Below are 24,801 nucleotides of genomic sequence, written 5' to 3' on the forward strand. Positions count from 1 at the left end.
GCAAATATAGACAGGGGCCAAACTAGTTAGGGGCAGATATAGACAGGGGCCAAACTAGTCAGGGGCAAATATAGACGGAGCCAAGCTAGTCAGGGGCAGATATAGACAGGGGCCAAACTAGTCAGGGGCAGATATAGACAGGGGCCAAACTAGTCAGGGGGCAGATATAGTCAGGGGCCAAACTAGTCAGGGGCAGATATAGAAAGGGGCAAATATAGATGGAGCCAAACTAGTCAGGGGCAGATATAGACAGGGGCCAAACTAGTCAGGGGCAGATATAGACAGGGGCCAAACTAGTCAGGGGCAGATATAGACAGGGGCCAAACTAGTTAGGGGCAAATATAGCCAGGGGGCCAAACTAGTCAGGGGCAAATATAGTCGGGCAAACTAGTCAGGGCAAATATAGCCAGGGGGCCAAACTAGTCAGGGGGGCAAACTAGTCGAGGGCAAATATAGACAGGGGCCAAACTAGTCAGGTTGCCAAACTAGTCAGGGGCAAATATAGTCAGTGGACAAATATAGACGGGGGCCAAACAATTCAGGGGGCCAAACTAGTCAGGGGCAAATATAAATGGGGCCCAAACTAGTGAGGTTGCCAAACTAGTCATGGACAAATATAGTCAGGGGGCCAAACTAGTCAGGGGCACATATAGACGGGGCCAAACTAGTCAGGGGGTCAAACTAGTCAGGGGCAGATATAGTCAGTGGGCCAAACTAGTCAGGGGCAAATATAGACAGGGGCCAAACTAGTCAGGGGCAAATATAGACAGGGGCCAAACTAGTCAGGGGCAAATATAGACGGAGCCAAACTAGTCAGGGGCAGATATAGACCGGGGCCAAACTAGTCAGGGGGCAGATATAGATAGGGGCCAAACTAGTCAGGGGTAGATATAGAAAGGGGCAAAACAAGTCAGGGACAAATATAGACAGGGGCCAAACTAGTCAGGGGCAGATATAGACAGGGGCCAAACTAGTCAGGGGCAGATATAGACAGGGGCCAAACTTCCTTTAAAGGGTATTGGGCTGGCTCCAGGCCTACCTGCCCCTCATCTGTCCATTGCCTGTCCTCCCACTGTGGAGACTCTCATACATTCAGTAGTGTTTAGGACTGCAAGCAATACACAGGCTGCTGTGAAGGGGCCTTACAGATTTCATGTGTTTGCAAATACGTGATAACTAAACCCGTTTTTATCACAGACTGTTGGACCGGTTAATCTGGTTGGTCAGCAGGCTGGTTGGTGAGTTGATCGATGGAATGTTCTGCTTTTGTCTTTTATGCGTTTTCCCTTCCATGTGCTCCTTGATGTTAAGGCCAATTATATGTGGGGGGAGGGGCCATTTGTTTTGTTAGGGGACAAACTAGTCAGGGGCAAATATAGTCAAGGGGCCAGTCTATCAGGGGCAAATATAGACGGAGCCAAACTAATCAGGGGCAGATATAGACAGGGGCCAAACTAGTCAGGGGGCCAAACTAGCAATGGGCAAATATAGTCAGTGGGCCAAACTAGTCAGGGGCAAATATAGACAGGGGCAAATATAGTCAGGGGGCCAAACTAGTCAGGGGCACATATAGACAGGAGCCAAACTAGTCAGGGGCAAATATAGTCAGGGGGCCAAATTAGTCAGGGCAAATATAGCCAGGGGGCCAAACTAGTCAAGGCAAATATGGTCAGGGGGGCAAACTAGTCAGGGGCAAATATAGTCAGGGGGCCAAAGTAGTCAGGGGGCCAAACTAGTCAGGGCAAATATAGCCAGGGGGCCAAACTAGTCAGGGGGCAAACTAGTCAGGGGCAAATATAGACAGGGGACAAACTAGTCAGGTTGCCAAACTAGTCAGGGGCAAATATAGTCAGTGGACAAATATAGGCGGGGGCCAAACAATTCAGGGGGCCAAACTAGTCAGGGGCAAATATAAATGGGGGCCAAACTAGTCAGGGGCAAATATAGTCAGGGGCAAACTAGTCAGGGGGGCAAACTAGTCAGGGCAAATATAGTCAGGGGCCAAAGTAGTCAGGGGCAAATATAGACAGGGGACAAACTAGTCAGGTTGCCAAACTAGTCAGGGGCAAATATAGTCAGTGGACAAATATAGGCGGGGGCCAAACAATTCAGGGGGCCAAACTAGTCAGGGGCAAATATAAACGGGGGCCAAACTAGTGAGGTTGCCAAACTAGTCATGGGCAAATATAGTCAGGGGGCCAAACTAGTCAGGGGCACATATAGACAGGGGCAAATATAGACGGGGCCAAACTAGGCAGGGGGTCAAACTAGTCAGGGGCAGATATAGTCAGGGGAAGATATAGTCAGTGGGCCAAACTAGTCAGGGGCAAATATAGTCAGGGGGCCAAACTAGTCAGGGGGTCAAACTAGTCAGGGGCACATATAGACGGGGGCAAATATAGACGGAGGCCAAACTAGTCAGGGGGTCAAACTAGTCAGGGGCAAATATAGTCAGGGGCAAATATAGTCAGTGGGCCAAACTAGTCAGGGGCAAATATAGTCAGGGGGCCAAACTAGTCAGGGGCAAATATAGTCAGGGGGCCAAACTAGTCAGGGGCAGATATAGTCAGGGGCAAATATAGTCAGTGGGCCAAACTAGTTAAGGGCAAATATAGCCAGGGGGCCAAACTAGTCAGGGGCAAATATAGTCAGGGGCCAAACTAGTCAGGGGCAAATATAAACGGGGCTAAACTAGTCAGGGGGCCAATATGGACAGAGGCCAGTTGTGTGACCAGCCTGACTTTGGAGTGTGGGAGTAAACCCGAGCAGACATGTTACCACAATGCATGTTAGCATTATGTAAATTAGCATATTGTGGTGCAACTCATTCTAAATGTCACTTCCAACACATTCAGACGATTGAGCCCTACACACGGTGATCCCCACCTAGTGTTGGGTTGCGCTACATTGGCAAAAATGGAGAATGTCTTTTTTCTTGTGGGGGGGGGGGAGGGTTATTCTGGTGCATTGCCAGTCATTCCTGTGATTGGTGGTCAGCCTTAAAGCAATATGCAACGCACCAGGACGCCAAGCTCTGATTGGGTCCCTGTAGCTCCGATTGTCTAATTATAGGTCCTGGGCTGGCTTTCCCTTTTAAGCATGTGATCAGCGTGTACATTAGCTGGGCACCCATGGACCATGTGACGTTTCTGGGTGATGTCATCGCCTTCCTGTGGTGAAGCAGCTGAGCGAACGCCTGATCTTATCTTCTGCAATTTTGCAACTTTCGGTTCTCAAGATTCCGCATTCTGAGAATTGTTGTTGTTGTTCCTGCTCTGCCTGAGAGTCGGTGGTGATACGGTGTGCCCGCTGTGTGCCCGGCTGCCCGCGTTGTGTATTAGGTCTTCCTGCCGCCCTCATGTATATCCCCTTCACCTGACCCTGTTCTGGGGGGGGGGTGCTGTCAATGTGGGCACATTCTAAAGTTTAGGGGTGCATTTGTAAGAAAAAATAGCATAGCTAAGTTCAAGTACGTTCATTCTGTGTGAACGGGGCAAAAAGCGAATGTAAGAAGGCTATGGCTGTTCTGTTTGCTGGTAAACTGTTCATTTATAACAGAAAATACTGGATCTGGCCACTAGATGGAGCTAAGTAGCCTAGAAATTTCTTTTGATACTTCACACCATCTAGTGGCCAAATGCAGTACTTTCTGTTGTTTGAATGGCTTTTGAACCTCCTGAAACGCGTCGGATCTCTGATTTTACTAATCACTAAGACCCCACACACACACACACACACACACACACACACACACTATTAGATTTTCTGCAGATTTTTGTCTTCAGATTTACCACCATGTAGTGCGAGGAGCCTGCCCGATAGCATACAAATTGAAACTCTTAAGGTTTGAACTCATATTTTATGTTTTTGGTAAATCTGAAGGCAAAAATTTGCATAAAATCTAATAGTATGTATGGGGCCTAACTGAGTTGGGGTTCTGTGACCATTTGGTGTGCCCCTCCCCCACTGCTTCTCATATACAGTATCTCACAAAAGTAAGTACACCCCTCTCGTTTTTGTAAATATTTTCTTCTATCTATATATGCATATACACACATAGAGTATCTCACATTAAGTGAGTTTTTTGTAAATCTTTTTTCATGTGACAACACTGAAGAAATGACACTTGTCTACAATGTAAAGTAGTGAGTGTACAGCTTGTATAACAGTGTACATTTCCTGTCCCCTAAAAATAACTCAACACACAGCCATTAATGTCTAAACCGCTGGCAACAAAAGTCAGTACACCCCCTAAGTGAAAATGTCCAAAATTGGCCCCAAAGTGTCAATATTTTGTGTGGAGGTGTTTTAAGTTTTGGGGGTGTTTCAGGTGTGTTTTAAGTTTTGGGGGTGTTTCTAGTTTTGGGGGTGTTTCTAGTTTTGTTTCTTTTTTCTAGTTTTGGGGGTGTCTCTAGTTTTGAGGGTGTTTCTAGTTTTGTTTGTTTTTTTAGTTTTGGAGGGGTTTTAGTTTTAAGGATGTTTCTAGTTTTGTTTTTTTCTAGTTTTGGGGGTGTTTTAGTTTTGGGGTGTTTCTAGTTTTGTTTTTTCTAGTTTTGGGGGTGTTTTAGTTTTGGGGTGTTTCTAGTTTTGTTTTTTCTAGTTTTGGGGGTGTTTTAGTTTTGGGGGTGTTTCTAGTTTTGTTTTTTCTAGTTTTGGGGGTGTTTTAGTTTTGGGGGTGTTTCTAGTTTTGGGTTTTTTCTAGTTTTGTTTTTTTTTCTAGTTTTGGGGGTGTTTCTAGTTTTTTTTTTCTAGTTTTGGGGGTGTTTTCGTTTTGGGGGTGTTTCTAGTTTTTTTTTCTAGTTTTGGGGGTGTTTTAGTTTTGAGGGTGTTTCTAGTTCTTTTTTTCTAGTTTTGGGGGTGTTTCTAGTTTTGTTTGTTTTTTTTAGTTTTGTTTGTTTTTTTTAGTTTTGTTTGTTTTTTTCTAGTTTTGGGGGTGTTTTTTCTTTTGGGGTGTTTTAGTTTTGGGGGTGTTTTAGTTTTGGGAGTGTTTCTAGTTTTGCTTTGTTTTTCTAGTTTTGGGTTTTTTTAGTTTTGGGGGTGTTTCTAGTTTTGGGTTTTTTCTAGTTTTGGTTTTTTTTCTAGTTTTGGGGGTGTTTCTAGTTTTTTTTTTCTAGTTTTGGGGGTGTTTTAGTTTTGGGGGTGTTTCTAGTTTTGAGGGTGTTTTAGTTTTGAGGGTGTTTCTAGTTCTTTTTTTCTAGTTTTGGGGGTGTTTCTAGTTTTGGTTTTTTTCTAGTTTTGGGGGTGTTTCTAGTTTTTTTTTTTCTAGTTTTGGGGGTGTTTTAGTTTTGAGGTTGTTTCTATTTCTTTTTCTAGTTTTGGGGGTGTTTCTAGTTTTTTTTTCTAGTTTTGGGGGTGTTTCTAGTTTTTTTTTCTAGTTTTGGGGGTGTTTTAGTTTTGGGGGTGTTTCTAGTTTTGGGTTTTTTCAAGTTTGTTTTTTTTTTCTAGTTTTGGAGGTGTTTGTTTTTTTTTTCTAGTTTTGGGGGTCTTTTAGTTTTGAGGGTGTTTCTAGTTTTTTTTTTTTCTAGTTTTTGGGGGTGTTTCTAGTTTTTATTTCTAGTTTTGGGGGTGTTTCTAGTTTTGGGGGTGTTTTAGTACATGGTAACAGCGCGCTTCACCCCAGTCGGAGAGAGCGCCCTTCACACCTCCTGGATATCAGTAGTAGAGGATGTAGCGCCCCCCTGTGTTTGTATCCGAGGGCAGAAATGGAAGGTTTTTCCAGCTCTGTCCGAGGCTGGAGAGGAAATGTCCTCCTATCGTGACTTCTTCTCATTTCCTGTGAAAGTGGCCAAACTGTGACCTCATCCAACCCCCCCACCCAACCCCCTCACCCCCTCCCCCGTTCCGCTCATTAACCCTTCCCGCTTCTCTGCGGCTGACCCCTCCATGGTAATAATATTTATAGTATAGTCATGTTTGGTAGGAGAGCCGGAAGTATGAAGAGCGACCCGAGAACGTCCCATTCGATTTTAGTTTTTTTTCATCTTCTACAAGTTTTCAGGATTTAGCGGAACGCCGGTGTTCTGCCTAATACAGTCCGCCCATCATATGCTGTCCGCTCCGTACTGCGCATGCGCAGTACGGAGCAGCCGAAGCTTCTGAAAAACTCCGAAGTTGAAAGGCGCCTGCGCCATCAGTGGAGGAGATAGCCCCACTATCCAAGCGGACATAGGGTTAAGAATTTTAGAGGGCCCCTCGCTCGCCACGCTTCGGGCTCGGCCTCGCTCCGCTCGGCTCTTTTTTATTCTAACTCTATGTCCACTTGGATGGTGGGGATAGAACCTGGACTCACGGCGCAGGCGCCGTTCGTCCTCGGCAATTTTCGGAATCTGTGTTCCTGTGTACTGTGCATGCGCAGTACGCAGGGGACAGCTTCTGATGGGGGACACTATTTTACAAGACACCGGTCAGAGACAAATAGATGATGGTGTACTGTATGTACTGTCACTTTAATTTCTTCTTTGTGACGGTCACAGAGGGTTAAATCCGACCCGGGGAGCTGGAGGAACCGTCCAAGGCCCGTTACTGAAGCTGAAGGTTATATTTTCCCTCCCCCTCATGACATTTTACATATACGACCTTTCCGTTCTTTATGACATCACCGGGTCTCTGCGCTCCTCTATGCAACGCAGGCGGATCAGGCTGGTGGGAGTGACCATTATGGAAAGATCCCACCCCCCCCCCCCCCCGGCCTCAGTACTCCGCCTCCTCTCAGGAGACCTCAGTCCTGATGCAGGCAGTGGGAGGAGTTATGTAAATATCTAAATGCCTTGATGGGTGGGTGTCAGTCTGGAGGAGCGGGCGTTCCCAGGCAGACTTCATTTGCATAGGTAACGCCCACATGTGATGCTGAGCCTTTTATGACTGAAGGAACGGAAATCCGATGAATGAAAAAAAAAAGGGGGAGGGGCCAGGGTCGTCAGGTTGGGGAGGAGAGGGCTAGATGATGCCGGACGTTCCTCCAGCTATCTGACTTGCTGCAGCTTCTGATGCACACGGTGAGAAGCTCACAGTGTGCGGTGAAATCGGAGGAAGAGAGGAGACGGTACTCCTGTAGGAGACTGAATGGGAGGTCAGAGGTCAGCTGATGTCCCCCGTCTAATGAGTGCGCTCAGATGAATCATTTCCTGTTATTTCAGTAAAATGAAAATTCTCAGTTTTTTCTTTTCTTATCAAATAATGAGCAGATCCCTCTCCCTCCTCTCCTTCCTCTCCCTCCTCTCCTTCAATACGTATTTCCATGTCGGTGATCACTGCAATACTCACCGTGACCTCAGTGCCAGCGCCGGACTCTGGATCCTTCCCTCCCGTCTTCAGAGGTTCTACAGAAACGAGTTCCTAACTATATACAGTATATAGTTGTGTATGTAATGGTAAGGGTAGTGTGGTGGGCTGGAGGGTCTATTGATGCTGCCTGCTGGGGGATCTATTGTCACTGGTGGGGATCTGGTTTTGTGTGAGGGTCTATTGTTGCTGGGGGGGGGGTCTTATGTTGCTGGTAGGAATCCAGTATTGAGGGAGGGGGTCTATTGTTGCTGTATGCTGGGAGATCTGTTGTTGCTGCTGGGGTGGATCTTTTGTTGCTGGGGTGGTATTTTGTTGTGGGCGGTCCATTGTTGCTGTGTGGGGGGTCTTTGGTTGTGTGGGGGAACTATTGTTGCTGGGGTGGGGTCTATTGTTGCTTGGGGAGTCTATTGTTAGTGAGGTGGGGTCTATGGTTGCTGGGGGAGTCTATTGTTAGTGAGGTGGGGTCTATTGTTAGTGAGGTGGGATCTATGGTTGCTGGGGTGGGATCTATGGTTGCTGGGGTGGGATCTATGGTTGCTGGGGTTGAGTCTATGGTTGCTGAGGTTGAGTCTATGGTTGCTGGGGTTGAGTCTATGGTTGCTGAGGTTGAGTCTATGGTTGCTGGGGTTGAGTCTATGGTTGCTGGTTGAGTCTATGGTTGATGGTTGAGTCTATTGTTGCTGGTTGAGTCTATTGTTGTGAGAGGGATCTATTGTTGCTGCAGTGAGGTCTATTGTTGGAGGGATCTGTTGCTTCTGGGGGGGACCTATTGTATTGTTGCTGGGGAAGTCTACTGTTGTCTGAGGGATCTATTGTTGCTGGGGTGGAGTCTTATGTTGCTGGGGTGGAGTTTTATGGTGTTGGGGTGAAGTTCATTGTTGCTGGGTTAGTCTATTGTTGTGAGAGAGATCTATTGTTGCTTCAGTGAGGTATATTGTTGGAGGGATCTGTTGCTTGGGGGGGGGGGGCTATTGTTGCTGGTGGAGTCTATTGTTGTGTAAGGGATCTATTGTTTCTGAGGTGGGATCTGTTGTTGCGAGAGGGATCTATTATTGCTGCAATGAGGTCTATTGTTGGAGGGATCTGTTGCTTCTGGGGGGACCTATTGTTGCTGGGTGGGGTCTATTGTTGCTGGGGGTGACCTCTTTTTGCTAGGTGAGCCTATTGTGTGAGGGATCAATTGTTGCTGATGTGGGGTCTGTTGTTGCAGCAGTGAGGTCTATTGTTGTTGGAGAGATCTGTTGCTTCTGGGGGGGGACCTATTGTTGCCAGGGTAGGGTCTATTTTTGCTGGGGGGGGCTATGGTTGCTGAGGGAACCTATTGTTGCCGGGGTGGGATCCATTGTTGCTGGGGGATCCTGTTGTGGTGTGAAGGATCCATTGTTGCGGAGGTGGGGTATATTGTTGCTGCAGTGAGATCTATTGTTGTTGGAGGGATCTGTTGCTTCTGGGGGGACCTATTGTTGCTGGGGGATATAATGTTTCTGCAGTGAGGTCTATTGTTGTTGGAGGGATCTGCTGCTTCTGGGGGGACCTATTGTTTCTGGGCGAGTCTATTGTGCGAGAGATCTATTGTTATGTGATGGATCTATTGTTGCTGCAGTGAGGTCTATTGTTGGGGGGATATTTTGCTTCTGGTGGGACCTATTGTTGCTGGGGTGGGATCCATTGTTGCTGGGGGAGTCTATTGTTGTATGAGGGATCTATTGTTGAGGTGGGTTCCATTGTTGCTGGGGGCTCTATTGTTGCTAGAGTGGGGCCCATTGTTGCTGGGGGAGTCTCTTGTGGGGTGAGGGATCTATTGTTACTGAGGGGGGTATATTGTTGCTGGGGGAGCCTATTGTGGTGTGAGAGATCTACTGTTGCAATTTTTTTATTTATTTTTTACATTTATTCATATTCGTTTACGTTTGTTTATATTCTTTTCAAAATTCCATACAAATTATTTATCACCACAAAATGATACTTGGGTCGGTACTGGGAGGCGGAATACAGGGTGGAACTAAGGGTTGATCCTCAGAGGCGGGTAGAGGGTGGAACTAAGTGTCGGTCCTCAGAGGCGGGTAGGGGGTGGAACTAAGTGTCGGTCTTTAGAGGCGGGTAGGGGGTAGAATTTAGGGTCGGTCCTGGGAGGTGGAACTAAGTGTCGGTCCTCAGAGGCGGGTAGGGGGTAGAATTTAGGGTCGGTCCTGGGAGGTGGGTAGGGGGTGGAACTAAGTGTCTGTCCTCAGAGGCGGGTAGCGGTTGAAACTAAGGGTCGGTACTGGGAGGTGGAACTAAGGGTTGGTCCTCAGAGGCGGGTAGGGGGTGGAACTAAGGGTTGGTACTGGGAGGTGGGTAGGGGGTGGAACTAAGGGTTGGTCTTCAGAGGCAGGTAGGGGGTGGAACTAAGGATTGGTCTTCAGAGGCGGGTAGGGGGTGGAACTAAGGGTTGGTCCTCAGAGGTGGGTAGGGGGTGGAACTAAGGGTTGGTCCTCAGAGGCGGGTAGGGGGTGGAACTAAGGGTTGGTCCTCAGAGGCGGGTAGGGGGTGGAACTAAGGGTTGGTCCTCCAGAGGCGGGTAGGGGGTGGAACTAAGGGTCAGTACTGGGAGGTGGGTAGGGGGTGGAACGAAGTGTCGGTCCTCAGAGGTGGGTAGGGGGTGGAACTAAGGATTGGTCCTCAGAGGCGGTAGGGGGTGGAACTAAGGATCGGTCCTCAGAGGCGGGTAGGGGGTGGAACTAAGGGTTGGTCCTCCAGAGGTGGGTAGGGGGTGGAACTAAGGGTCGGTACTGGGAGGTGGGTAGGGGGTGGAACGAAGTGTCGGTCCTCAGAGGTGGGTAGGGGGGTGGGACTAAGGATTGGTCCTCAGAGGCAGTAGGGGGTGGAACTAAGGATCGGTCCTCAGAGGCGGGTAGGGGGTGGAACTAAAGGGTTGGTCCTCAGAGGCGGGTAGGGGTGGAACTAAGGGTCGGTACTGGGAGGCGGGTAAGGGGTGGAACTAAGGGTCGGTCCTCAGAGGCGGGTGGAACTAAGGGTCGGTACTGGGAGGTGGGTAGGGGGTGGAACTAAGGGTCGATCCTCAGAGGCGGGTAGGGGGTGGAACTAAGGGTCGGTACTGGGAGGTGGGTAGGGGGTGGAACGAAGTGTCGGTCCTCAGAGGTGGGTAGGGGGGTGGGACTAAGGATTGGTCCTCAGAGGCAGTAGGGGGTGGAACTAAGGATCGGTCCTCAGAGGCGGGTAGGGGGTGGAACTAAAGGGTTGGTCCTCAGAGGCGGGTAGGGGTGGAACTAAGGGTCGGTACTGGGAGGCGGGTAAGGGGTGGAACTAAGGGTCGGTCCTCAGAGGCGGGTGGAACTAAGGGTCGGTACTGGGAGGTGGGTAGGGGGTGGAACTAAGGGTCGATCCTCAGAGGCGGGTAGGGGGCGGAACTAAGGGTCGGTCCTCAGAGGCGGGTGGAACTAAGGGTCCCCATGACTAAACCACGGCTCCCTGGTACACGTGAGAATGTGAAGACTGGTCCATGTAGTCCAGTCCAATGGAAGAGATACTGGAGCTCAAATTGGTGAAGAAGTGGATGCTGGTTGTGATATAAAGGTGTCGGAACACACAGAGCATCGCAGGTTGTTGTGTATTGGGGTTGTGTAGCCACAGACCGGTCAGGGTGTCCATGCTAACCAGTGTCATTAGCCAAAAAAATGCCTACCCCTAATCCCTCCATCTTTTGTGTTTTGCAGGGCATCGGATGTGTGGGACAGCAAGGACATAAACATGGCGGCTCCAGGTAAGAGGATGACATCACACCAGGGGGAGGGATCAATTGTATTCAAATATCTGAGAAGCTGCTAGGAGCACTGCTAGACTGTAATATACTTCGAGGAGAACCAATGGATTGATGATGACGATGATGGTGGTGGTGGAGATGATGATGATTGATGACAATGGTGGTCGTGGGGGAGGTGATGATGGTGGTGCTGGTGGAGATGATGATTGTGGAGATGGTGAAGGCTAAGACGATGGTGATGGTGGTGGTGGCTATGATGAAGTTCTGATGATAATGGTGGTAAAGATGATGGTAGTTGGGGTGGTGAAGATGATGTTGGTAGTGGTGGAGATGATGGGGTTTTGAAGATGTTTGCGGTGGTGGAGATGAAGGGGTGGTGTGGTTGTGGAGATGATGGTGGTGGAGAAGATGATGATGGTGGTGGGGATGATGATAGTGTTGGAGATGATATGTTCTGATGATAGAGATGATGATGGTGGTGGTAAAGATGGTGGTGGTGGAGATGATGGCAGTTGGAGTGGTGAAGATGATGTTGGTAGTGGTGGAGATGATGGGGTGGTATGGTGGTGGGGGTGGAGAAGATGATGTTGACGGTGGTGGAGATGATGATAGTGTTAATGATGATGATAGGGATGGAGATGATGATGTTCTGATGGTGGTGGAGATGATAGTGTTGATGATGATAGTGATGGAGATGATGGTTTTGTGGTTGTGGTGGTGGTGTTGAGGATGGTGGAGGTGGTGGTGGAGATGATGATAGCACTAATGATGATAGTGGTGAAGATGATGATGTTCTAATGATAGAGATGGTGGTGGGGGTGGAGAAGGTGATGTTGATGGTGGTGGAGATGATGATGTTCTGATGATAGAGATGGTGGTGGGGGTGGAGAAGGTGATGTTGATGGCGGTGGAGATGATGATGTTCTGATGATAGAGATTATGCTGGTGATGGAGATGATGGTGGTGATGTGGTGGTGGTGATGGTGAAGATGACGATGATGGTGGTGGTGATGGTGAAGATGACGATGATGGTGGTGATGAAGATAATGATGGTGGAGATGATGATGATGGTGGTGTTTGAGAGGATGATGGAGGAGAATATGATGATGGAGTTGGTGGTGGTGATGAAGATTTACGATGATGGTGGAGATGATAATGTTCTGATGATGATTGTGGAGATGATGGTTGTGAAGATGATGGTGTTGGAGAGGATGATGTTCTGATGATGTAGATGATGAAGATGGTAGTGGTGAATATGATGATAGTGGTGGTGATAATGGTGGTGACTATGATGATGGTGATAATGATGATTATTTGATGGTGGTTGTGTAGTTGATGGATGGATGATGATTGGTGGTGGTGGTGGTGATGATGATGGATAATGATTGGTGGTGGTGGAAATGATAAAGATGGTGGAGATGATGATGATGGGTGATGGTGGTGGAGATAACGGCGGCGCTGGTGGTGACTAGCTATGACTAAGCACTACATTGAAGTGTGAAACGCGTTAGCTCCTGTTTGTTCCTGCTGTGACTTGTATTTTTGTTCACAAGAATTTTTGAATAAAAGGCAAAAAAATGTTTTTTGAGTGCGGCTGTCCAGATCTTCTAACTGTTTTTGATTGCTCTATGCATTGCCGGTGTCCTATCACATAATGTCCCCCATCGGATAGTGTCCGCTGTGTACTGCACATGCGCAGTACACAGGACAAGCAGATTCCGAAATTAGCCGAAGATGAACGGCGCCTGCGCCTTGAGTCCAGGTTCTAGCCCCACCATCCAAGTAAAAAGAGCCGAGCGCAGCGAGGCCGTGCCCGAAGCATGGCGAGCGAAGCGAGCCCGCAAGGGGCCCTCTAATATGTGCAACCCTATGTCCACTTGGATGGTGGGGCTTCCACCTGGACTTACGGCACAGGCGCCGTTCATCTTCAGAGATTTTCCGAATCTCCTTCTGCTCCGTACTGCGCAAGCGCTGCGCCTGCACAATACGGGCGGACACTTTTAGATGGCCGGACTCTATATGTCAGAACACCGGCACCTGGGCTTCCAAGCTGGATGAGAAGGTTTTCTACTGTCGCTTGTCCTACCTGGAGCAGTGATATCTTTCTCTCTACCATGATGCTTGTGGTAGCGGAGATGATGATGATGATTATTATTTGATGGTGGTGGTTGTGCAGTTGACGGATGATGATTAGTAGTGATGATAATGAATATTGATAATGATAATGATGATGATGGGTGATGGTGGGGGAGATGATGATGGTGATGGTGGGGGAGATGATGATGGATAATGATTGGTGGTGGTAGAAATGATAAAGGCGGTGGTGGTGGTGGAGATGATAATGGTGGTGCTGGTGGTGACTATGATGATGATGGGGGTGAAGATGATGATGATGATTATTTGATGGTGGTGGTTGTGCAGTTGATGTATGATGATTGGCGGCAGTGGTGGTGATGGTGGTGGTGATGATGATGGATAATGATTGGTGGTGGTAGAAATGATAAAGGCGGTGGTGGTGGAGATGATCGTGGTGGAGATGATGATGATGAGATAATGGTGGTGCTGGTGTTGACTATGATGATGATGGTGGCGAAGATGATGATGATCATTTGATGGTGGTGGTTGTGCAGATGATGGATGATGATTAATGATAATTGGTGCTGTTGGAGATGATGGTGGGGGTGGTGGTGGTGAAGATGATGGATAATGATTGGTGGTGGTAGAAATGATGATGATCATTTGATGGTGGTGGTTGTGCAGTTGATGGATGATGATAATTGGTGGTGGTGGAGATGATGGTGATGATGGTGGAGATGATAATGGTGGTGCTGGTGTTGACTATGATGATGATGGTGGTGAAGATGATGATTTGATGGTGGTGGTTGTGCAGTTGATGGATGATGATTAGTAGTGATGATGGATGATAATTGGTGGTGTTGGAGATGATGGTGATGGTGGTGGTGGTGATGAAGATGGTGGTGGTGAAGATGGTGGTGGTAGTATCCTCTCTGTATATAATGTCATTGTGTATAGGCTGGATTGGTTTTCTCTAGTCTGTAATCCTGTGTTTCCTTCCCCAGGTTACTCCTCACCTGCTCCGGGATACCCCAACCCCCCTTATCCCACTCCACCGTATCCCACCGCCCCCTCCGCTCCACCCGCTCCTTTACCTCCTTCTCCTGGATTCCATGATTACCCCGGAGGTGGGTGCAGCGTCCCCCCACAGCACCACATGCACCCCCGCCCACAGCTGGAGCCAGCAGGAGCACCTTATATGCCCGTCAGCAGCGGGAGCACCCCAAATGCTTTGGAATACCTTAGTCAGGTAACTACCTGTCTGTCTACCTACCTGTGTGTATACTCCATGTCTGATATTCCATAAATGCCTACTCCATACATACCTACCTACTTACCTATGTGTACACTGATCTCCGCCTGCAGTGAGTACTGTCTGTGACACCCCATAGACGTAGGACCTCAGACCTAGCTCTCCGATGTCCCTCAGCTTCAGATTAGGAGAGGAGGAGGGGCATCAATAGGAGCCAATCAGGCTCTACTACACAGCACAGGGAGCTTCCTGATTGGATGGGAGAGCAATAGGTGACCTCAACAGATATTGCTCTTCCCCTATCCAATCACAGGCCGGGGGCGGTCCTTGACCAGGATGATTTTGCTTTACCTGCAGTAGAGGAAAGTGGGGTCCGAGCCTGTGTGTGCCATCAGACATTCCCTGAGGGGCCCCTTCCTGGGGGAACCTTCACCTGAAAATACTGCCAGTGTCTCATCACTCAATGGTGCCAGTGCCGAGTAATCGGCTGTGGAAAATATCATTTCAGTATTTTTTTTTTTTTTGATAGAAGAGTTAACAGTTCCTGAATATTCTTATTACCGACAGTCCCTGTGACACCCATACATCAAATTTAGGAGTTGGTGGTCACTAGGACAGAATAAAAGCTCGGCGCAGTCACCCTAGGATAGGACTACAGAACACCTCCCCCTTCACTCATCTACATAACAGAGAGGCTATTAAGGATTAGCATTAGCACCCTAGAGCACGACTACAAAACGCCTCCCTCTCTACTCATTTCCATAAAAAGAAGGGGGGGGGGGTGTTCTGTAGTCACGTCCTAGGGTGAAAAAACACTCGGATGTACTGTATCAATCTAAGGATCAGAGATGTCCCCTTAGGAGAGGACTACAGGACACCTCCCTGTCTACTAATTTCCATAAAGCAGGAGGGATGCATTTTGTAGTCCTGTCCTAGAGGGACAACACTCACTAAAAAACACCTCCTCCTCTACCCATCTACATAAAATGGAGGGGAGGAGTTCTGTAGTGCTGTCTTAGGATGAAAACTCTAACTTTACTGTGTGTGAGGACAAGCAGTGTTGTCACCCTAGAAAGGGTCTACAGAACACCTTCTCATGTAGTTGTCTATGTAACATGAAGGGGAGGTGCACTATAGTGCTGTCCTAGGGTGACAAAAATCACTCACTGTACCATATCTGTGGGTGAGCAGTGTTCTCACCATAGAACAAGACTACAAAACACCTCCCACTCTACTCCTCTCTATAAAATAGAGAGGAGGTGTTCTATAGTCCTGTCTTAGGGTATGGTACTGTGTCTGAGGACAAGCAGTGCTGTCATCCTGGAGCAGGACTACAGAACATCAAGCTTTCACTGCAGGATTTGTATCAAAATATGGGTCAGTCCTGCAGAATCCGGGATGGTTGGGAGGCATGTATTCACCAAGCTTTCACTGCAGGATTTGTATCAAAATATGGATCAGTCCTGCAGAATCCGGGACGGTTGGGAGGCATGTATTCACCAAGATTTCACTGCAGGATTTGTATCAAAATATGGGCCAGTCCTGCAGAATCCGGGATGGTTGGGAGGCATGTATTTACCAAGCTTTCACTGCAGGATTTGTATCAAAATATGGGCCAGTCCTGCAGAATCCGGGACGGTTGGGAGGCATGTATTCACCAAGATTTCACTGCAGGATTTGTATCAAAATATGGGCCAGTCCTGCAGAATCCGGGACTGTTGGGAGGCATGTATTCACCAAGCTTTCACTGCTGGATTTGTATCAAAATATGGGCCAGTCCTGCAGAATCCGGGACGGTTGGGAGGCATGTATTCACCAAGCTTTCACTGCTGGATTTGTATCAAAATATGGGCCAGTCCTGCAGAATCCGGGACGGTTGGGAGGCATGTATTCACCAAGATTTCACTGCAGGATTTGTATCAAAATATGGGCCAGTCCTGCAGAATCCGGGACGGTTGGGAGGCATGTATTCACCAAGCTTTCACTGTAAGATTTGTATCAAAATATGGGCCAGTCCTGCAGAATCCGGGACGGTTGGGAGGCATGTATTCACCAAGCTTTCACTGCAGGATTTGTATAAAAATATGGATCAGTCCTGCAGAATCCGGGACGGTTGGGAGGCATGTGTTCACCAAGCTTTCACTGCAGGATTTGTATAAAAATATGGATCAGTCCTGCAGAATCCGGGACGGTTGGGAGGCATGTGTTCACCAAGCTTTCACTGCGGGATTTGTATCAGAATATGGATCAGTCCTGCAGAATCCGGGACTGTTGGGAGGCATGCATTCACCAAGATTTCACTGCAGGATTTGTATCAGAATATGGGACAGTCCTGCAGAATCCGGGACGGTTGGGAGGCATGTATTCACCAAGCTTTCACTGTAAGATTTGTATCAAAATATGGGCCAGTCCTGCAGAATCCGGGACGGTTGGGAGGCATGTGTTCACCAAGCTTTCACTGTAAGATTTGTATCAAAATATGGGCCAGTCCTGCAGAATCTGGGACGGTTGGGAGGCATGTGTTCACCAAGCTTTCACTGTGGGATTTGTATCAGAATATGGATCAGTCCTGTAGAATCCGGGACGGTTGGGAGGCATGTATTCACCAAGATTTCACTGCAGGATTTGTATCAGAATATGGATCAGTCCTGCAGAATCCGGGACTGTTGGGAGGCATGTATTCACCAAGCTTTCACTGCGGGATTTGTATCAGAATATGGATCAGTCCTGCAGAATCCGGGACTGTTGGGAGGCATGTATTCACCAAGATTTCACTGCGGGATTTGTATCAGAATATGGATCAGTCCTGCAGAATCCGGGATGGTTGGGAGGCATGTATTCACCAAGCTTTCACTGCAGGATTTGTATCAGAATATGGATCAGTCCTGCAGAATCCGGGATGGTTGGGAGGCATGCATTCACCAAGATTTCACTGCAGGATTTGTATTAAAATATGGGTCAGTCCTGCAGAATCCGGGACGGTTGGGAGGCATGCATTCACCAAGCTTTCACTGCAGGATTTGTATAAAAATATGGATCAGTCCTGCAGAATCCGGGACGGTTGGGAGGCATGTATTCACCAATATTTCACTGCAGGATTTGTATCAGAATATGGGCCAGTCCTGCAGAATCCGGGATGGTTGGGAGGCATGTATTTACCAAGCTTTCACTGCGGGATTTGTATCAAAATAAGGGACAGTCCTGCAGAATCCGGGACGGTTGGGAGGCATGTATTCACCAAGCTTTCACTGTAAGATTTGTATCAAAATATGGGCCAGTCCTGCAGAATCCGGGATGGTTGGGAGGCATGTATTCACCAAGCTTTCACTGCAGGATTTGTATAAAAATATGGATCAGTCCTGCAGAATCCGGGACGGTTGGGAGGCATGTGTTCACCAAGCTTTCACTGCAGGATTTGTATAAAAATATGGATCAGTCCTGCAGAATCCGGGACGGTTGGGAGGCATGTGTTCACCAAGCTTTCACTGCAGGATTTGTATAAAAATATGGATCAGTCCTGCAGAATCCGGGACGGTTGGGAGGCATGCATTCACCAAGCTTTCACTGCAGGATTTGTATAAAAATATGGATCAGTCCTGCAGAATCCGGGACGGTTGGGAGGCATGCATTCACCAAGCTTTCACTGCAGGATTTGTATCAGAATATGGGCCAGTCCTGCAGAATCCGGGATGGTTGGGAGGCATGTATTTACCAAGCTTTCACTGCAGGATTTGTATCAAAATAAGGGACAGTCCTGCAGAATCCGGGACGGTTGGGAGGCATGTATTCACCAAGCTTTCACTGTAAGATTTGTATCAAAATATGGGCCAGTCCTGCAGAATTCGGGACGGTTGGGAGGCATGTATTCACCAAGCTTTCACTGCAGGATTTGTATAAAAATATGGATCAGTCCTGCAGAATCCGGGACGGTTGGGAGGCATGTGTTCACCAAGCTTTCACTGCAGGATTTGTATAAAAATATGGATCAGTCCTGCAGAATCCGGGACGGTTGGGAGGCATGCATTCACCAAGCTTTCACTGCAGGATTTGTATAAAAATATGGATCAGTCCTGCAGAATCCGGGACGGTTGGGAGGCATGTATTCACCAATATTTCACTGCAGGATTTGTATCAGAATATGGGCCAGTCCTGCAGAATCCGGGATGGTTGGGAGGCATGTATTTACCAAGCTTTCACTGTAAGATTTGTATCAAAATATGGGCCAGTCCTGCAGAATTCGGGACGGTTGGGAGGCATGTATTCACCAAGCTTTCACTGTAAGATTTGTATCAAAATACGGGTCAGTCCTGCAGAATCCGGGATGGTTGGGAGGCATGTATTTACCAAGCTTTCACTGCAGGATTTGTATCAAAATAAGGGACAGTCCTGCAGAATCCGGGACGGTTGGGAGGCATGTATTCACCAAGCTTTCACTGTAAGATTTGTATCAAAATATGGGCCAGTCCTGCAGAATTCGGGACGGTTGGGAGGCATGTATTCACCAAGCTTTCACTGCAGGATTTGTATAAAAATATGGGTCAGTCCTGCAGAATCCGGGACGGTTGGGAGGCATGTGTTCACCAAGCTTTCACTGCAGGATTTGTATAAAAATATGGATCAGTCCTGCAGAATCCGGGACGGTTGGGAGGCATGCATTCACCAAGCTTTCACTGCAGGATTTGTATAAAAATATGGATCAGTCCTGCAGAATCCGGGACGGTTGGGAGGCATGTATTCACCAATATTTCACTGCAGGATTTGTATCAGAATATGGGCCAGTCCTGCAGAATCCGGGATGGTTGGGAGGCATGTATTTACCAAGCTTTCACTGCAGGATTTGTATCAAAATAAGGGACAGTCCTGCAGAATCCGGGACGGTTGGGAGGCATGTATTCACCAAGCTTTCACTGTAAGATTTGTATCAAAATATGGGCCAGTCCTGCAGAATCCGGGACGGTTGGGAGGCATGTATTCACCAAGCTTTCACTGCAGGATTTGTATAAAAATATGGATCAGTCCTGCAGAATCCGGGACGGTTGGGAGGCATGTGTTCACCAAGATTTCACTGCAGGATTTGTATAAAAATATGGATCAGTCCTGCAGAATCCGGGATGGTTGGGAGGCATGTATTCACCAAGCTTTCACTGTGGGATTTGTATCAGAATATGGATCAGTCCTGTAGAATCCGGGACGGTTGGGAGGCATGTATTCACCAAGCTTTCACTGCAGGATTTGTATAAAAATATGGATCAGTCCTGCAGAATCCGGGACGGTTGGGAGGCATGTGTTCACCAAGATTTCACTGCAGGATTTGTATAAAAATATGGATCAGTCCTGCAGAATCCGGGACGGTTGGGAGGCATGTGTTCACCAAGCTTTCACTGTGGGATTTGTATCAGAATATGGATCAGTCCTGTAGAATCCGGGACGGTTGGGAGGCATGTATTCACCAAGATTTCACTGCAGGATTTGTATCAGAATATGGATCAGTCCTGCAGAATCCGGGACTGTTGGGAGGCATGTATTCACCAAGCTTTCACTGCAGGATTTGTATCAGAATATGGATCAGTCCTGCAGAATCCGGGACTGTTGGGAGGCATGTATTCACCAAGCTTTCACTGCGGGATTTGTATCAGAATATGGATCAGTCCTGCAGAATCCGGGACTGTTGGGAGGCATGCATTCACCAAGATTTCACTGCGGGATTTGTATCAGAATATGGATCAGTCCTGCAGAATCCGGGACGGTTGGGAGGCATGTATTCACCAAGCTTTCACTGCAGGATTTGTATCAGAATATGGATCAGTTCTGCAGAATCCGGGACGGTTGGGAGGCATGTATTCACCAAGCTTTCACTGCAGGATTTGTATCAAAATATGGGTCAGTCCTGCAGAATCCGGGATGGTTGGGAGGCATGTATTCACCAAGATTTCACTGCAGGATTTGTATCAGAATATGGATCAGTCCTGCAGAATCCGGGACGGTTGGGAGGCATATATTCACCAAGCTTTCACTGCAGGATTTGTATCAAAATATGGATCAGTTCTGCAGAATCCGGGATGGTTGGGAGGCATGTATTCACCAAGATTTCACTGCGGGATTTGTATCAAAATATGGGCCAGTCCTGCAGAATCCGGGACGGTTGGGAGGCATATATTCACCAAGCTTTCACTGCAGGATTTGTATCAAAATATGGATCAGTTCTGCAGAATCCGGGACGGTTGGGAGGCATGTATTCACCAAGCTTTCACTGCAGGACTTGTATCAAAATATGGGCCAGTCCTGCAGAATCCGGGACGGTTGGGAGGCATGTATTCACCAAGCTTTCACTGCAGGATTTGTATTAAAATATGGGCCAGTCCTGCAGAATCCGGGACGGTTGGGAGGCATGCATTCACCAAGCTTTCACTGCGGGATTTGTATCAAAATATGGGCCAGTCCTACAGAATCCGGGACGGTTGGGAGGCATGCATTCACCAAGCTTTCACTGCGGGATTTGTATCAAAATATGGGCCAGTCCTGCAGAATCCGGGACAGTTGGGACATGTGTATATGATGACAGTGACAACACAGCTGAGTTCTGTCCGTGATACTTTTTTATTTGCACTAACAGTTATATTTTCAGGATAAGCTTTGGGGTTGTCCCCGTCTTCTCAGTCCCTGCAGCGCTGATACATAAAGTTCTAGTAAAAAAATGAAAGCCCATTTCTGGGAACCTATAAAACCGTTGCAAGGGTTAGCTGCTGATTTTGTCTATGGGAGAGGAGAAGTGCCTTTACTTACCTGACCCACAGCTCTTCCAGCTGAGGGGATTCCCCTACTCTCCAGTGGTGTACTAAGGGTTGCCGCCTGTCCAGGATTCACCCGGACAGTGCGGGGTTTTTGAATCGTGTCCGGGTTTCAGAGCGCCTGAAACCCGGACACATTATTCAGACCAGACCGGAAGTAACCTGTAGTATTCAGAAGTAACAGAGTACAAGAACCGCTAAGTGCATAGGCGTGCATACCGGCCAGGTGTGCCTGGGCACACCCTAATCACCAGGGTTGCCCCCTGGAGGGTTAGAGGCAGTTGTCTACGCCGCGTGTCTGTGAGACTCATTTGCACACTGCCCGGAGCCAGCACAGTTCGTTCCTCCCGCCCCTGCCACTCTGTGCCTGCCTGCCCACACTTCAAAAATTGCCCGTCCAAAAAAGATTTTGTGTGGGTTGGACATTTGAAGCCCAGCAGCCGGAAGATACAACGTGGATGAAAGGCGAGTACACTAAGGTAAGGGGTGCTCTGTGGACTCTGATGTAAGGGGGGCTTTGGGAACCCTGATTTAAAGGGGGAATCCTGGGAACTCTGATGTAACTGAGGGCTTTGGGGAACAGAGACCCCCTTACGTCAGAGTTTCTCTTTACACCAGAGTCCACGGCGTTCCCCCTTAAAAAAACGAAAATAAAAAAAAATGTGCTGTGCACTGATAAAGGGTTTGGGTTGAAGAAGAGGTGGCCACCCTAGGTGGACTGTCCCTCAACGTCCTCACGTTCAGTGAAGGACTATGGACCCTTCACTAGTTTTAATGACTCGAGGACCTTATGCAGTCCATAGATTATCGTATATATGATTTCCTTTCCTTAAACCACGGGTTGCAGGAGAACGCAGTGATTATAGCTAGCGGCTATAGCTGCTTCCAATAATCGCATGCCAAAAAAATCTGAAATCTGGTTGTACCCAAGTCAACTGATGGATCGACTTGGGTAACACTCAGTCTGCCAATGCATGGGTGAATCTTGGCCAGGCCCTTACTTAACCGGCCGAGATTTGATCCAGCTATGGCTGGCTTTAGACCAGCGGAGCGTTGGTTGGAAGAGTCTGCAGGGACCAGTCTATCAGCGGGGAGGAGCGGAGGATGGGATATGGTGTTCTGTGTCTCCTAGACATAAGAAAATAACCTTTGTTGCAAAGGATCATTTCATAGTTTACTGGAGTTTTAGTGGGACAATCTCTGAGAAGAACACACAGAGACATGGGGGATAGCTGATAAGATAAGGAGAGGAGAGGTCACCATTGGGAACATTATCTCAATGTGTCAAATAAAGTTATCATGTTTAGTTCAAAACCAAAAACCTTTGGTGGTATCTGGTGCCGTGTCTGGAAGAGGAGGATGATTATTGCACCCCTGTGGACATCGATCTTCACAACCCCAGACCACACTATGGAAGACAGGAGGGTTTTGTTTCTTTAGGTTTACAAACTGAAATCAATATTTTCTGCAAAAAAAAAAAAATATATATATATAAAATAAAATGGCAACCGTTGCGTTTTTTTTTTGCAAAAAAAAATAATATATATTAATAAATAAATAATATATAAATAAATAAAGAAAAAACACTTATTTTTATTCATTAATATTTATTGTTTGCAAAAAAAAATTGCAACGATTGCCGTTTTATTATATTATTATTATTATTATTTATTATATAAAGAAAAAACACAATATACGGTATATATATATATATTTATTTATTATTAATATTGCTATTATTATTATAATTATTATTATTATTATTATTGTCATTATTATTATTACTACTACTACCACTATTATTTTTATATTTTATTATTATTACTATATATATTATTATTATTATTACTATATATATTATTATTATTATTATTATATATTATTATTACTGCTATTAATATAATATAATATAATAAAACACAATGTACGGTGTATATATATATATATATATATATAACACAATGTACGGTATATATGTGTGTGTGTGTGTATATATGTATGTATTTGTGTGTGTATATATATGTGTGTATATAAAAAATAAATAAATATATACATATACATATCTATCTATATATATATATATATATATATATATATATATATATATATATATATATATATATATATATATATATATATATATATATATTATACCTGCCCCACTGAGAGTGTCAGTAGGGGACTGCATGGTGTCAGTGTATTTATTTTTTTTAATTAAAATTTTTATTATTTTATTTATTATTATTTTTATTTTATTTTTTGTTTAGTAGCCCCGTTAGGGGGCTTTTCTGAAATATCAGGGGTCCAAATGGGGAATCTGTACCACACGGGGTGATTAGGGTGTGCCCACTTTTGTGAGATACTGTATTTGCATAGACATGCACACCTGGCACACCCTGTGCGCATGTCTATGCAAATACAGTATCTCACAAAAGTGAGTACACCCCTCAGTCACATTTGTGTAAATCTTTTCTTCCCTCTTTTCATGTGACAACACTGAAGAAATGACACTTGTCTACAATGTAAAGTAGTGAGTGTACAGCTTGTATAACAGAGTCAATTTGCCGTCCCTTCAAAATAACTCAACACACAGCCATTAATGTCTAAACCGCTGGCAACAAAAGTGAGTACACCCCTAATTGAAAATGTCCAAGTTGGGCGTCAATATTTTGTGTGGCCACCATTATTTCCCAGCACTGCCTTAACCCTCTTGGGCATGGAGATCACCATTTCTTCAGTGTTGTCACATGAAAAAGATTTACAAAAATGTGATGGGGTGTACTTACTTTTGTGAGATACTCTATGTGTATATATGCGTGTGACCACAGAGGGATGGGGCACTTTAATTACATTTCTCTGATTTATTGTATTTCTTATTTCTACACTGTCGCTTGTTTTTTAATCACTTTTATTCCTATGTAAGCATCCCTTGTAATATGTATTTATTTATTTTAGGTATTTGTATAGCACCAACAATTGCTTTACATCTATATTGTACATTCCCATCAGTCCCTGCCCTCAAGGAGCTTACAATCTAATATCCCTGACTCACATTCATTCATACATCCACTTACTGGGGCCAGTTTAGACAGGAGCCAATTACACCCCCCCCCCCCCCCCAGCATGTCTTTTGGATAGAAATAAGGGAAGACAGGTCCTCTTTATGGAGAGATCTGGGGTCAAAAAGACCCCAAATTTCTCTGTTACCTGCATAAAGATAAAAAAAAAAGAAGAAATGTTGATCTTTTTTTTTTTTTTTTTTTAAATAAAACTAAAAAAATGTTTTACTTGCGCCCTAGACTGGAAGTGACGTCATGACGTCGCTTCGGTCCTCCAAGACCATAGAGGTGATCAGAGATGATCTGGTCTCTTGTTTGCCTCGGCTAATTAGCCACTTGGACCACTTTCATGAGAAAGCCCAAAAAAAAAAAAAAAAAAACAAGGTGAGGGCTGATATCTTAAACCACTTGCAAAAACCGTATTGCGGTCGGCAAGTGGTGAATGGAACTTCAGGAATAATTCTGAGGAAAGGAAAAACTGTGAGCTGTAAAGGTTGCTAACTGGAGAGAAGATGGAGTAATTTAGGAAAGATGAGCCACACTCCGGTTGTCGCTCTTAAAAAATTTTTTTTTTTTATT

At 46.4% G+C, this 24,801-nt stretch overlaps 1 protein-coding gene across 2 annotated transcripts in view; it reads left to right on the forward strand.

The window, feature by feature from the left end:
- Positions 1-24,801, forward strand: part of LOC143962103 (phospholipid scramblase 1-like) — an 85,216-nt gene that overhangs the window by 23,806 nt on the left and 36,609 nt on the right. For both annotated transcript variants that reach the window (XM_077471430.1, XM_077471429.1), the window contains exons 2-3: positions 11,001-11,047; positions 14,128-14,372. In XM_077471430.1, coding sequence (XP_077327556.1) covers positions 11,035-11,047; positions 14,128-14,372 — 258 coding nt within the window. In that variant the 5' untranslated portion in view covers positions 11,001-11,034. The remainder of the gene's footprint in view (positions 1-11,000; positions 11,048-14,127; positions 14,373-24,801) is intronic.

Source organism: Lithobates pipiens, unplaced genomic scaffold, assembly GCF_037356315.1.
Source record: "Lithobates pipiens isolate NorthernLeopardFrog02 unplaced genomic scaffold, aLitPip1_a1.2 Scaffold_8, whole genome shotgun sequence".
In the NCBI taxonomy this organism is placed as follows: Eukaryota; Metazoa; Chordata; class Amphibia; order Anura; family Ranidae; genus Lithobates; species Lithobates pipiens.